The following is a 13225-nucleotide window of genomic DNA, read 5'->3' as shown; positions in this document are numbered from 1 at the left end:
TTGCGACAAACATTTACTTTTTATTGACGAAATTATTGAAACTGTCAGCCGTTTCGGTTAAACGATGTTTCGGTTAAAAAGTTTTCGGTTAAGGGAGGTTTTACTGTATTTGCTTTACATCCTGTGATAAGATAGATATTAGTGGAACATTATTCATTCAGACTCCTCTTCACTTCCTGAAAGTGTTAGGAATAGATATTGCCATTCATATATAATCACTTGGTATACGAGTATATTTTCTCGAGAAAAAAATGCAATAATTTTTCATTAAAAAAACTTAGATAATATTTGGATATTTATTATATGTTTGGACTTTTCTACGTATTTGAAGTTTTATATATTTTAGAAGAACTTTCCTCTCTCCAATTGAGCAACAGCTCAAATCGGACCTCGGCGTTCTTCAAACTATGCCTCCAGCATTGCCGGTCCCACGCCGCTCTTCTCGAAGTTCTCACTTCTAGCAATTTTGCCTGTCCGCTGGCACTTCATTCTCCCACCTTTTCCGTTGCCTTTCTCTAGGTCTTACTTTTCCATCAAATGAAAATAATTCATATCTTGTGAGTCACGAACTTGTTTCTTTTTCTCAATCTTCGAAATCAGTTTTTCGTTTCGTAGATAGTATCAATTCCTGGTATAGAAAATATCTTGTAATTTGAAGTAGGTTTTAAACACCCAAACGTTTCATTCAAGTTTCATTTATAGTTCTGATTCGACTCGTTATAACCTAATGTCGTACTATGCGAGTTAAAATCTTCCGTTACAAGATTATATTTTTGGTTATTACAATTAGTTGACGGTCTAAACACAAATTTGGTGTTGGGTGGTTTGAAGAACAGGCTTGTTATTGTGTTAACTCTAATCTCTTTTTGTTTTTATGTAGATAGACATGATTAATGTATAATGTGTTCATGTGTAATTCGTCATAAAAGTTCTCTTTTATTGTTTGAGGCTTGTTATTTTCTGGGCCGTATATTCCGATTATGTTCAGGTCTTCCTTCTCCATTCTTATCTTTGCTGTTACAATCCTTTGTGATATGTATTGACATTCTTTGATGTGATTTTGATATTTTTGGAGTATTACTAAGACTACACCTTCTTTGGCCGTTTTCTTTTGCGACTCCACTGTAGATTAGTATGTATTCGCCTAGTTTTGATTGTACTTTTCCTTTCCTTTTTTGTTTTCTGTAGAGCGCAAATGTCTATTAGTTTCTGTTTCAGCACTTGGGTTATTTCCTCTAATCTCAACAGTTAGAATTTTAATATCGTTTACGCAGGTAAAGTAAGTAGTTATAACATCTTTAATTGGCCTAACAAAAATCGCACTTCCGTAGTGAGCGTGAGGTCTTTCAAAGACCATTTTCATATTTCTTATCTAAGGTCTCCGCTTTGTGGTACCGCAGTAAATTTCCTGGACTGATAGAATATCACATTTGCGTTGATTAACTATTTCAGATAACATCTTTGCATACGGATATCCCCTCAATGTTCGTCACTGAAGTTGGTTTTGTGAAAAACCGATTCTTGCTCATTTCTGGTGGTGCGGAGGTGAATGTCGACTTAGTCGGCTGCAGGGGCTGCTCCATAACTCTATACATAAATAATTCGTAGGATGGCATAAACAAGGAAATAATTCTTTAAGGCGCCACCTATGAGATAGATAATTCTGATTTATTTTTTATTACATAAACATTAATATATATACAGCAATTGCTATGGAATGGCCAATTTTATTGGCTTGCTGGCCGGGAAGAATTTCTATTTTTGATAATTACAGAGTTTATTAGAATACTTCATTCATTATAATCCTGTACTTTCTCCAAAATGGGTCCAATCTGTTTATATTTCTGGTATTATTACTCGTATATCGGTTTAATTGAGTCTTCTTCTTCTTCCTTTGCCCTATCCGTTTCGGACGTTGGCTATTAACAAGGCTATTTTGACTTTGTTTACGGCACCTCTGAACAGTTCGGTCGATGTTAGTCCGAACCATTGTCGCAGGTTATGCATCCATGAGTGTCGTCTTCTTCCCGGTCCCCTCCTACTGTCGATTCTTCCTTGGACTATTAACTGTAGCAGACGGTACTTAGTATGCCTCATAACATGTCCGAAGTACTCAAGCTTCCGTTTCTTTACGGTGAAGATTATTTCTTTGCTTTTGCCTATTCTCTGCATTACTTCCACGTTAGTGATGTGATCTGTCCAGGATATCCGAAGAATACGGCGATATATCCACAGCTCAAAGGATTCTAGTTTCTTCAGTGTGGCTTCCGTTGTGGTCCATGCCTCTGCTCCATAGAACAAGACCGGGAAGACATAACACTTGACCAGTCTTAATTTTAGTTCCATTAAGATTTTGCTTCTGAACCACTTTTTTATATTGTTGAACGCGTTTCGCGCTTTTTCAATTCGTGATCTTATTTCTGTTGACTGGTCCCATTTTGTGTTGACTGTGGTTCCAAGGTATGTGTATGTCTCCACTTGTTCTATTTTTCGGTTGTTGATTGAGTCTTGGACGTTTTATATTTAGTTAATTTAAGCCGGACATTTTGACCACTGAACGAGTTCATCCAAGTGTCAGTGTTTATTTTATAACAGAAGATTACAACGGTCTTTATACAGAGCTGGTCAAAGTACACTGTAAAACATTTTTTATTATAAGTAAAAATTTAAGTAGTATTTTTTACTGGTAAGAATGGTAAAAAGAAAAAATAATAATATTGACGTCATGACTTCAGCTTACAATAGTAGTCAATTTGCCTATTAAAATATTAACAAGAAACAGTTTGCAGTTTTCTTATAGTAATTTTACCTCTTTTAATGAGGATTAAAATTTCTTACCGGAGATCGGCAAAATAAATATTGATTGAGGTATTTAACTAAAAAAATTTAAACTATTGGTTTGATTTGAAAATTTGCACAATTTATGACTGACATAATGATACGAACTACAAAAATATTATTCAAAAGGGTCGCCATTTTCCTGAATAAAGCACCGACGTCTGCTAAGCCATTCGTCCATCGCTGTAAGGACGACATCTATATAAAAAGTGTCCACAGCTTCTTTCGGGGCCTGCTTAAATGACTCCAGATTATAGTGATGTCTTGTGCAGACCATCCCCTCTAAAACTGATCACAATTTGTAGTCACGTGTATTAAGGTCTGAGCTGACTGACGGCTGATGGTCACTACTAATAAATTAGTATGGGTACATGATTGTCAAGCAACTGTTGAGTAATTTTGGCCTTATGCACAGGTGCAGAGACCTGTTGAAATATTGCAATATATATACCATATCAATAATATGAAATATTACCTGTATAAATTTTGCAACATAGTGTAGTTTATAGGACACTCCCCCCCAAAACATCAATGAGGCAGAATAATAATCTCGTTAGATCCTTGGTATCAGTTTGCAGACTTCCTTGGATAACCGTGCATAAACTCATATCGTTTTGCTTATTGAAAATTTCCGCCATAGTAAAAATTTTTTCATCTGTAAAGAGGATTTCTTTGTAACACACTTTACCATACAACGACAACAGGCGTCTTGATTTTTTTTTCCTATTTTGTTTTAATGTTCTATTGAAAGTCACAAGGCTTGTTTGATAATGCGACTCATGATTCTTGGCGCAATATCCATTTCCCGAGCCTTGATTTTTTTATTTGGGACAGGATTTCGGTTAATTCTTAAGCTAACACCGTTAAAAACCTGTGGTGTACGGCGTACGAGCCACGCGAGGCTGGTCGGATCTTCTACGGTCACTTACTGCTCTCGTATCCATAAACAACTTACTAGTAGTATTTAACGGTTTTAGTAATTCAAAAATACATCCTCTTTCTATTCCGAACTTAGAAGAACAATGCCAGCAATACTCTTTGTCCACTACATCGTAACGGTTCATATTAGCCTGGAATGTATTGGCGCGTTTATACTGTACTCGTACATGTCAACAGTCAGTAATAGTAATATCAACATAACTTTTAGCTGCGTTCAGTTAGTCAGCCATACGTACAATCCGCGTTTACACTTGGCTTCAAAATCGAGTAGAAATTGAAAAGAAAAATATTTTCCCAAATGCGTGTTTCTACTTTATACATATATTGCATCTACACTTCCTTATAATATATTATTAATTTTTTATTGGTTCATAAAATTCTTACAATAAATAATCCTAAATAAATCATTTTTTTTTTAGATAATAACCCCTGTTCCGAGTCATATACCACAATGTAAAGCATTATACGATTTTCGTATGGCAAACGACGAAGAAGAAGGATGTTTGTCATTTAATAAAGGAGATATCATCAGTGTCATTAGGAGAGTCGATGAAAATTGGGCAGAAGGAAAATTAAATGGTAGAATTGGCATATTTCCTTTAGCATTTGTCGAATTGAACAATTTAGCTAGATCTTTAATGAAATTATCCACCAAGTAAGTATAGTCCTTTTTATTTTATTTTTTATTATAATTTGTAACTCATTGACTATGGGGAGGAAACGTAGGTTTAGAGTACAAGTAGTTATTAGTTACTAATATATCAAATCCACGAAATTTGCATTACCGGAGGAATAGGTGATTTCTAGTACCTATATAGTTTATTAACGTTAGTAGACTAAAAAACAACAACTACTTAGATTACTTAAGAATGTCGTGATGGACAAATTTTCCTTTGAGACGGTATGAAAAACGTCATTTTGAGTAAATATCGTTAGATTCTTACGTGTGATGGGAAAATAAGTGGAAAACATGATCAAAATTTTAACGGACAAAAATATTGGGGCGTGTCGGACGTCCGTAATATGTTAATTTCTTCACTACTTTTAAATTATTAACAGCAATCTAATTTTACATTAACAGCATTAATTTCTTTGGGAATACTTCATAAAATAGTATTGAAACATGATAGTATGCTTGCCGAACAAAATACAAGGCGAGTTGTTGTAGTCTAACACTATCAAGTTGTAAATTTACAAAAAGATCTACATTTTTTGTTCAACCTCGTATTTTCCAGCAATTATATTTAAGTTGTTTTGTATATCTAATATTATGTCTTCATACGCCAATATGGCTCAGATTTCCGCGTACACTCCGTGTAAATCTGGATGTCAGGCCCTTCACTTCTTTTCACTCTCCTGCAGCAGTGGCCTTCGACAATGTTAGATGGGACAAACTGTGGAACATACTGACGACCGACAATGGGCGGATGCTTATCTGATGAATTTGACATCTATACATATATACAGAATTCATAATGCGCAAGTTTTGAATGGTTAAGAGGGAGGAGTAAATCTGGAAGGTGTCAAGATATCTAATTTGAGTTTCGCACACGACACTACACTTCTAGCTCCTCCATAAGAAATCATGAACTAACTAAAAAAACATCGAGGTAGCTAAAAGTGTTCAGTTTGGACTCATGGTCAACTACAACAAAACCAAAATCATGGTTATTGACAGCCAACATTTTTCTGAGACCCGAACTATTGCAGGATGCTAGGTAGTCTCCTCTATGATAAATCTTTATGCTCAGCTTGGACCTGAAATTCAAAAACGCATACAGTTGCTTCTCTAATTAATTGACAAACATATTTGTGAATTTGGGGAGACTTTTAAAAAATGTTACCTCTTTAGACCATACACACATCATCATTCTGTAAGTCCTCTTAGCTTAGTGCTATAAAGAAGCTTTTGTTTTGCCATTTTTTCTTCCATTTGGTTGTTGATTCACGTTGTATTTAATCACTACTGGTGCAAATTCACCCGATTGATGCTAAACAGCTCTGCATGAGATATTACTTGATATACGCTTGGACTACAACAAAATGAATGTATAAAAATGTAAATACCCTACAACGAAAATATATTAGAAGTTATTCGAGAGGCTCAAGTAAAATGCTGCCCTAAAAGACACTAAGACGGAAAAATATCCATTGAAACAAAGCAACTAATGGAAACTAGAAGTGAAATCAAGGAAACTAAAGCATTAACGAAGAAAAACTACGAAAAATAAATAAAAAAGTATCGAAAGCTATAAGGAAAGGTTGAAAAAAATTAAGAATGAAAAGGTCCATCGAACTATAGAAGAGAATAAAAGCCTGAAAGTCCTGAGAAGACGGCTAAAACAATGGAAAATGTGAAATACACGAACTAAAGAACAAAGGAGTCCCCATATCAAATAGAGAAGAACTACTACACATAGTTGAAGACTTCTATCAAGAACTATACACAAATCAAAGAGAATACCAAACGAACTTGGAAGCCGCCGCATCACGCAAAATCATCAACCAGGGTTTAGAGCTCATGCCAGAGATCACACTAAGCGAAATCCAAGAATCCAAAAACAAAACATCTGGAGAAGATGGAGTCGTAATAGAAACTATAAAGATATATATTCTCAACAAAATAAAAATTTTGTTTAATCTTTGTCTAACAGACTGTTGCATACCGGAAACATGGAACAATTCAGTAACGATTTTACTACACAAGAAAGGAGACAAGGCGCACTTAGAAAACTATAAACCAATCAGCTTATTGAACCAGATTTATAAAATGTTCACCCGAATAATTACGATAAGACTAGAAAAAAAGTTGGATTTCTCTACCAGCCCTGAGAACAAGCTGGCTTCCGCTTAAAATTCGGAAAAAACACCTACAAATAGTAAAAACCTTAATAGAAAAATCGATAGAATATAACAGATCACTGGTACTTATCTTCGTAGACTTTCACAAAACCTTCAATACCGTAGAATTAGATAGCATTATAACTGCTCTGAACAATTATTGTTCAGTAGAAGTAAACTACCGATTTACAAAGTTAGTACAAACATTGTACCAAAACGCCACAATGCGTGTAAAACTACATGATACTACAGAGAAATTCATATAAAGCGAGGTGTGAGACAGGGCGTCACTCTCTCACGTAAATTATTTTTAACGGTCCTCGAATACGCCTTTAAAATGCTTAAGTGGGAAAATAGAGGAATAAAAATAGACGGGGAAATGCTCAATCATCTGCGTTTTGCCGACGATATAGTACTTATTACCGAAGATATGCGTGAAGCACAACAAATGCTAAAAGAATTAGAAAACGTATCTTCAACAATAGGTCTAAAAATGAACATCAGTAAGACCAAATTTATGACAAATTTGGTTCCCAGCGAACACCTAACCATCCAAAATCAAGTGGTAGAATTGACAGAAAAGTACAAGGATAATCAGACCTTTCAAGACTGTGAACTTCAAGGACGAATAACACTTGCTTGGGCGGCGTATGGTTCACTAAGAGATATCTTTAAGAGCAACATTCCGATAGCTATGAAACGAAGACATTTGACCAATGCGTTCTTTCTATTATGACATACGGAGCAGAAACTCTCACTCTCACAAAAACAACAGCACTAAAAATGCAAGTGGCACAAAGGCGCATGGAAAGATCGATTCTCGGCGTTACAAAAAAAGACAAAATAAGGAACCAAGACCTAAGGAAAAGAACAGGTATCACTGATGTCGTCGAACGTAAAGCCAAGTTGAAATGAAATTGGGCAGGTCACATAGCGAGACTAAAAGACTCAAGATGGACCATAAAACTAATTGACTAGCGCCCAAGAGAAGACAAACAGCTGCAGAGGACGGCCACCAACACGCTGGATCGATGACGTCAACAAGATACACAGAACCGTGAAGAGTGGCGAAAAATGGGAGAGCCCTATGTCCAGCAATGGAAAGAATAGGTTGCATGATGATGACGCTTGGACTATATATGGACTATAGATAGTTGTTTTGTATAAACATATATGCGTTCAGCCGATAAAGCTACGTTAATCGTAAATTATTCAAGAAGTTGTGTCAATGATAAATTATACACACTGTAAATAACTTGCAGTATGATTTAGTCACTTTAAGCTTTATATTATCATAGTCTTCAAGGAGGACAACGTACTTAATCTTTCTCATTAATTTAGTTTATAGTAATTTAAAACGTATTCTTTTTCACATATTTTAATACAGTTTGAACATATTATTAAATTATTATAGAGATTAAGTTACCCATCCTACGCTTAAGTAACACTTAAGTTACTTACATGCAATGATTACCTTTCCTTAATTGGCAGCATCTTCTTGGTTAAATGTTTTGATGATTTAAACTTTATCTAATATAATAAATTGTATTATTTGCATTGAAAAAACACACAGACAAATCTATATTCTGTACATGTTAAAAAAAATTAACATTTCATCTTAATTATTTTAGTGCTCAACCAGGCCCTTCACGCGTAGCACCCCCTACACCAACATCTGAAGATACGTCGCCTCTAATACCAACTGATCACACCCGCAACGTAATATCTCAGCAGGTGCAACAACAGCCTCCTGTGCCGTTGGCGCGTGCGCCTGTACCAAATCAACAACATGCTCCGCTTGCTGCTTCCGACTCGAGTTCTACTTTAAGTTCGGGCACTTCGGGAGGCACTTCTAACATATCGTCTGCTAATGCCTCTTCTGGAAATACTTCATCCAGCTCGAGTAGTCCTTCTCCGTCGTCTCCTGCTTCTCCCCCGCCTCCGAAAGGACAGCAGACACTACCACCTAAAAGTACCATGAGGTAAGTATTGTTGTGCTTACATTGTTTGTCCGGAATTGCTCTCTTAAACGGAAACAGGCAAAATATAGCCCGATAACAACGGTAGTGGGATAACACTTTGTGGACGACTGTCTAGCCTTTGCTAACGCGAGGCAACAACAGTTCCACTCTCACCAAAAAAACTCTGAAAGAGGTAGGGTCTTAAAGCAACCTTAAGAGCTTGGCGGTTTTATTGAGCAGACGAGGCGTCTAAAATCGAGGCTCGGTGGCAATCCCGAATAGTGATTATAAACGTCACTAGGAGGAAACTGATAGGGCAAGGACGGTGAGTCCAGGATCTGCATCCAGCCTCTAAACGGCAGCTCTTAGCAAATAAAGCGCCTAAAAGTTTTACCCGATATTGCTTTGTCGTAGGTGTACATTATTATATTGATTATTTCTTAACCTAATATATACCCATGTCTCACAGCTCCTAATTTTATTGGAATCCTTTAAGTAAAAATATGGCTCACTTTTATGTACGTGGTTTGATGATAGAGTTGTTTTAAAATTTAAAGATCATAACTGTCAGCTCCGGCTATTCAAAAAGAATGTACACGTTTTTTCTAAAATGGCAATTATTCTGTAGGAGCTGTATACAGAACAATATCCAACGGGTTGTCAGTCTGAAATATGCACTAATATAGGCAAATACAGTTAAATTCAAAATATCTACAAGAAAATTTAAGAAGTTGAAATACATATAGGCACTTACTTGATAACAAATCAAACAACTTGATTAACAACTACTAAAAAAAATGAAAGATAGAACAAAGCAAACAACATACTTAAGTGAAATAATGAAAGTAAAGAAATAATAAATTAGATACAAAGAAGTACGCTGGCTATACAAGAATGCTGGCTTGAAATCAAAGCACTAGCGAAAAATGAAGTTCGCTGGAGATACTTCAAGAAAGCTCTATGTTCCTCATAAGAATCTCGGGAATATATATACATATATATATTAAAAGTATTTAACTAGCGAATTCAGAGATTTAATCGGGCATTCAGGTTGGCAAATAAAAAAAAGAAGTCAACTACTTCATTAGTTTATCGAAGACGTTTCGCTTTATATTTCTAAAGCTTCATCAGTTCTCTAAAATACAACAGATGACATAAAGTTTATAAGAAATACAGGTGTTAATAGTTCATAACTTACAACTCAATATGTAGTATATTATCGATGTTATTATAATATGTACTGTAAACTTCACTCAACATTTAAAACTAAAAGAGAAATCAAACGATTTCTACCTGACGAAACCGAATTCAAATTTTTACCACTGTGCCTTCTAAAACTTGCAAAGCAAACAGCTTGATAAATTACTCGGCAAGGGAATCTAAAAATTGCATTCCACGTGCCGTTCATCATGGTCAAACTTCGTAGTGAATTCAGTTTCTGGTACTCCAAACGGAGTAAAGTAATAAAACATAATGACGGTATTAGATTTTTGTTTCGATACAGGGCAGCGACAAGCCGCTTATACGCATTTAGACCTCTTTCCTAGACCTCTGTCCTAGACGGGAAAGATTTTTGTTTGGATTCAGAGCAGTGGCTATACCGCTCTGAAGAGACCTAAAAAGGTCGAAATACGTATAAACGGCTTGTCGTTGCCCTGTATCGAAACAAAAATCTAATACCGTCATTATGATTTAAAACTAACTAACTAACAAAAAACACACAAACTCTGCAGATAATAATGTTCATATTCGAAAATACGAAGATTTAAAAAATTTTCAAACGGAGATTTGGCTTCATTTAGAGATGGTTCTCCAATGAAGTCAAACAAAGCACTGATTTATTACAATCCATTGGAATGGATATAGGATATTAGGTATATTTTACTGCAAGGGTCACGGTCATGGTGAGATTGATTCGGGCTGTGCAAAAACGTACGGGCATATCGAGCGATAAGAATTATTCACTTCAGTAATAAAAGATTAAAAGTGAATGGATTTAAAAAAACAAAAAATTTCTCCTCGACGGAGAATTGAACTCCAGCCATTCGTGTGAAAAATAAAAAAAAGTAAATAGACGTGAAGATAGTCACGGTTTTAGTGACGTCAGTCCAAAGGAGTATGTATAACTGTATGTTAAAATAAAATTGTTGTTTTCACTATTCTCCTTACAAGTTTATCATACTTTATAACCTTGTAAACCTTCCTTGGACTTCTAAAAATATTTTAAAATTAAAATCATCCACATCGATCCAGTCATTCTCGAGTTATTATAAAAAAGTTAAAAAACAAATAAATAAAATAACGTTTGTTAAACTTAAATTTATTTTTATAATAAGTGTGTATCTATGTATATTACTGTATACCGCTAGGTTGTTTATCTTATTTTATTATTTTATCTACTATGAGTGATTTTTAATGTGTGTTGTTTTCAGCAGACCGGACCTTCTCAACACAGGCAAACTAACTACACCACAACGCTCTCCACAAAACCAACCTCGCCCTGTAGACCCACACCTTACCTCTCACCATCCACACCAACATTCAAAGGAAAAGCGACATAGTTTTACTGGCCTCGTCACTACACACCATCCGAATCCTCTAACGCCCAATCAAAATCGACTTTCGGCTGAGATTGTACAAGGCAGCGATGGCCAAATGGCTACTTCAAATGATAGAAGGGGACGTACCGGGCATCTTTCGGAAATGCAACTACCTGCTACCTATGTGGCTTTATATCCTTATAAACCGCAGAAAGCTGATGAATTGGAATTGAAAAAAGGTGGAATTTATATGGTGACTGAAATGTAAGTCTCAAATGATAAAGACTTTTTATTTACTTATTTATTATCGTTTAATCATATCAGTCGAAGACGAATAAAATATTTTGATTATAACACTTAAACTTCAAGCAATGTTAAATATTTTGTATGGAAGTATTTTTCTAGTTATTGGAAAAAATGTCGACAAAAAAATTAAAATAAGATATCTGATGATGATTATCAGAATTTTAATAGGTTGAGACTTTTGTGTTAAGTCGATGAGGATGCCAGGAACTGCATGGGAACGCGTTCATGGAAAAGAACAGCGGTAAATCGTGATGATTGGAGAAGCCTGTTGAAAGAGGCCAAGGCCCGATTTGGGCTGTAGTGCCATTGGATGGATGGATGGAGACTTTTGTGCAAACAACTGACTCCGATATCTTATAATAGTTATATTTATTCCATTGACATGGCTATCAGTTTCAATACATATTAAGAAATTTTGTTGCTTTATCAATAAGAAGCGAAAAAGTGGTATCTTTCCTTCTAAGGTTAGCTAAACATGGAGGAATTAAAAAAGCACACTGGACAGTTTCGATGTAAATATCAGGATCAAATTGTTTTCTAATGCCCCTTTGTCTGATTCTTCTTGATCGACGATGGTAAATAAATGGTTGAAGTAGTGTGGATAAAAATTATAGTTTTATTGACAGCTACTGATAATTACACTCTAGTTGTTGGTTAGGTAACTTTTTATAATAGACTGTCCTCAAATGAGCTCAAATCCCCATTTATAATTTCACAAATAATGTATGCCTCAGCACAGAGGTTAATGCTTCTATTATACTAACAAACTTTGAACTATGAGCTTACAATGCAATTCAATCTAGGCCGTTATTGCAACACTTAGGAAGTTCAATTAGAAAATATATTATTCGGCAATTTATTAAGTGCAATTGTGCAGGTTGAATGGACTCTAATTATTAAAATATTACTCGATATGTTTCACAGTGTTTCAATTATACACGGTGAAACTATAAAAGGTTAAGAAGTTAAGAATAATGCGATATAACAAATTAAGGTATTAATTTGTGATTAAACAATTTTTAAAAACATTATTCAATTCAATTTTTTTGAAAATTTTATACATTTATACTACAAGTGTACAACTTATTAACTTGAAAAATAATTCTCCCTTTCTAATGAATGTCAGAAAACAACTAATAAACGGCAAAAAAGATGCGTTGAAGCACCTGTCATAAGTTAATAAAAATATTGTTTAAAAAACATTGAATTAATATCAGTTTAATGTGTTGTGTATAATAAATCAATTACTTAGTTGCTTTTACTGTAAATATGAAATTTTATTAATATTGATAGTATTTTATGTCTCATTTATATATTTTGATTGTTTTTTTTTAGCTGTCACGATGGTTGGTATAAAGGAACATCCAACCGTACCCAGAAATGTGGCGTCTTCCCAGGTAACTACGTAACCCCAGCAAGGGGAGTACCCAACACTCAAAGTGCCAAGGATTCCGCCGAATCTAAGTTGCCCGTAAGTTTTACTCGGAGCGGAAAAGCATATTCCGCTTCAGCACAGCATGCCGCTTCCACTAATCCACCCGAATTACCGGCAAGGGCAACAAGCCCCTCGTCGAATGCTTTTTCCAGTAGTTGGCACGGGGGGCAACAGGACGCGCAAGCCGTGCCTTTAGGCAGAAGCAGCAGTGCCATTATGACAGGAGGAAATAACGCTGTCAATAAAACTGATAAGGTGGGTTAGTTTTTAATTGTTGTCGGGGGTGTTGGTTTATTAATATACAGTGTGTCCGTAAAGTATGGAATAAATTCGATATTTCCTAAATGAAAAGCCTTTTTAAAAAA

The 13225-nt window shown here is 35.2% G+C and overlaps 1 protein-coding gene across 3 annotated transcripts in view; it reads left to right on the top strand.

The window, feature by feature from the left end:
• LOC140437488 (E3 ubiquitin-protein ligase SH3RF3-like) overlaps window positions 1-13225 on the top strand; it is a 62244-nt gene that overhangs the window by 25859 nt on the left and 23160 nt on the right. For 2 of the 3 annotated variants that reach the window (XM_072527048.1, XM_072527045.1), the window contains exons 3-6: window positions 4197-4432; window positions 8250-8600; window positions 11012-11383; window positions 12761-13115. In XM_072527048.1, the coding sequence (XP_072383149.1) occupies window positions 4197-4432; window positions 8250-8600; window positions 11012-11383; window positions 12761-13115 (1314 nt within the window). The remainder of the gene's footprint in view (window positions 1-4196; window positions 4433-8249; window positions 8601-11011; window positions 11384-12760; window positions 13116-13225) is intronic. The other variant, XM_072527047.1, reaches the window with a different exon arrangement.

The sequence above is a fragment of the Diabrotica undecimpunctata genome, chromosome 3 (assembly GCF_040954645.1).
Source record: "Diabrotica undecimpunctata isolate CICGRU chromosome 3, icDiaUnde3, whole genome shotgun sequence".
In the NCBI taxonomy this organism is placed as follows: domain Eukaryota; kingdom Metazoa; phylum Arthropoda; class Insecta; order Coleoptera; family Chrysomelidae; genus Diabrotica; species Diabrotica undecimpunctata.
Note: the sequence above shows the minus strand (reverse complement) of the source record. Positions and strands in the feature narration are given on the sequence as shown.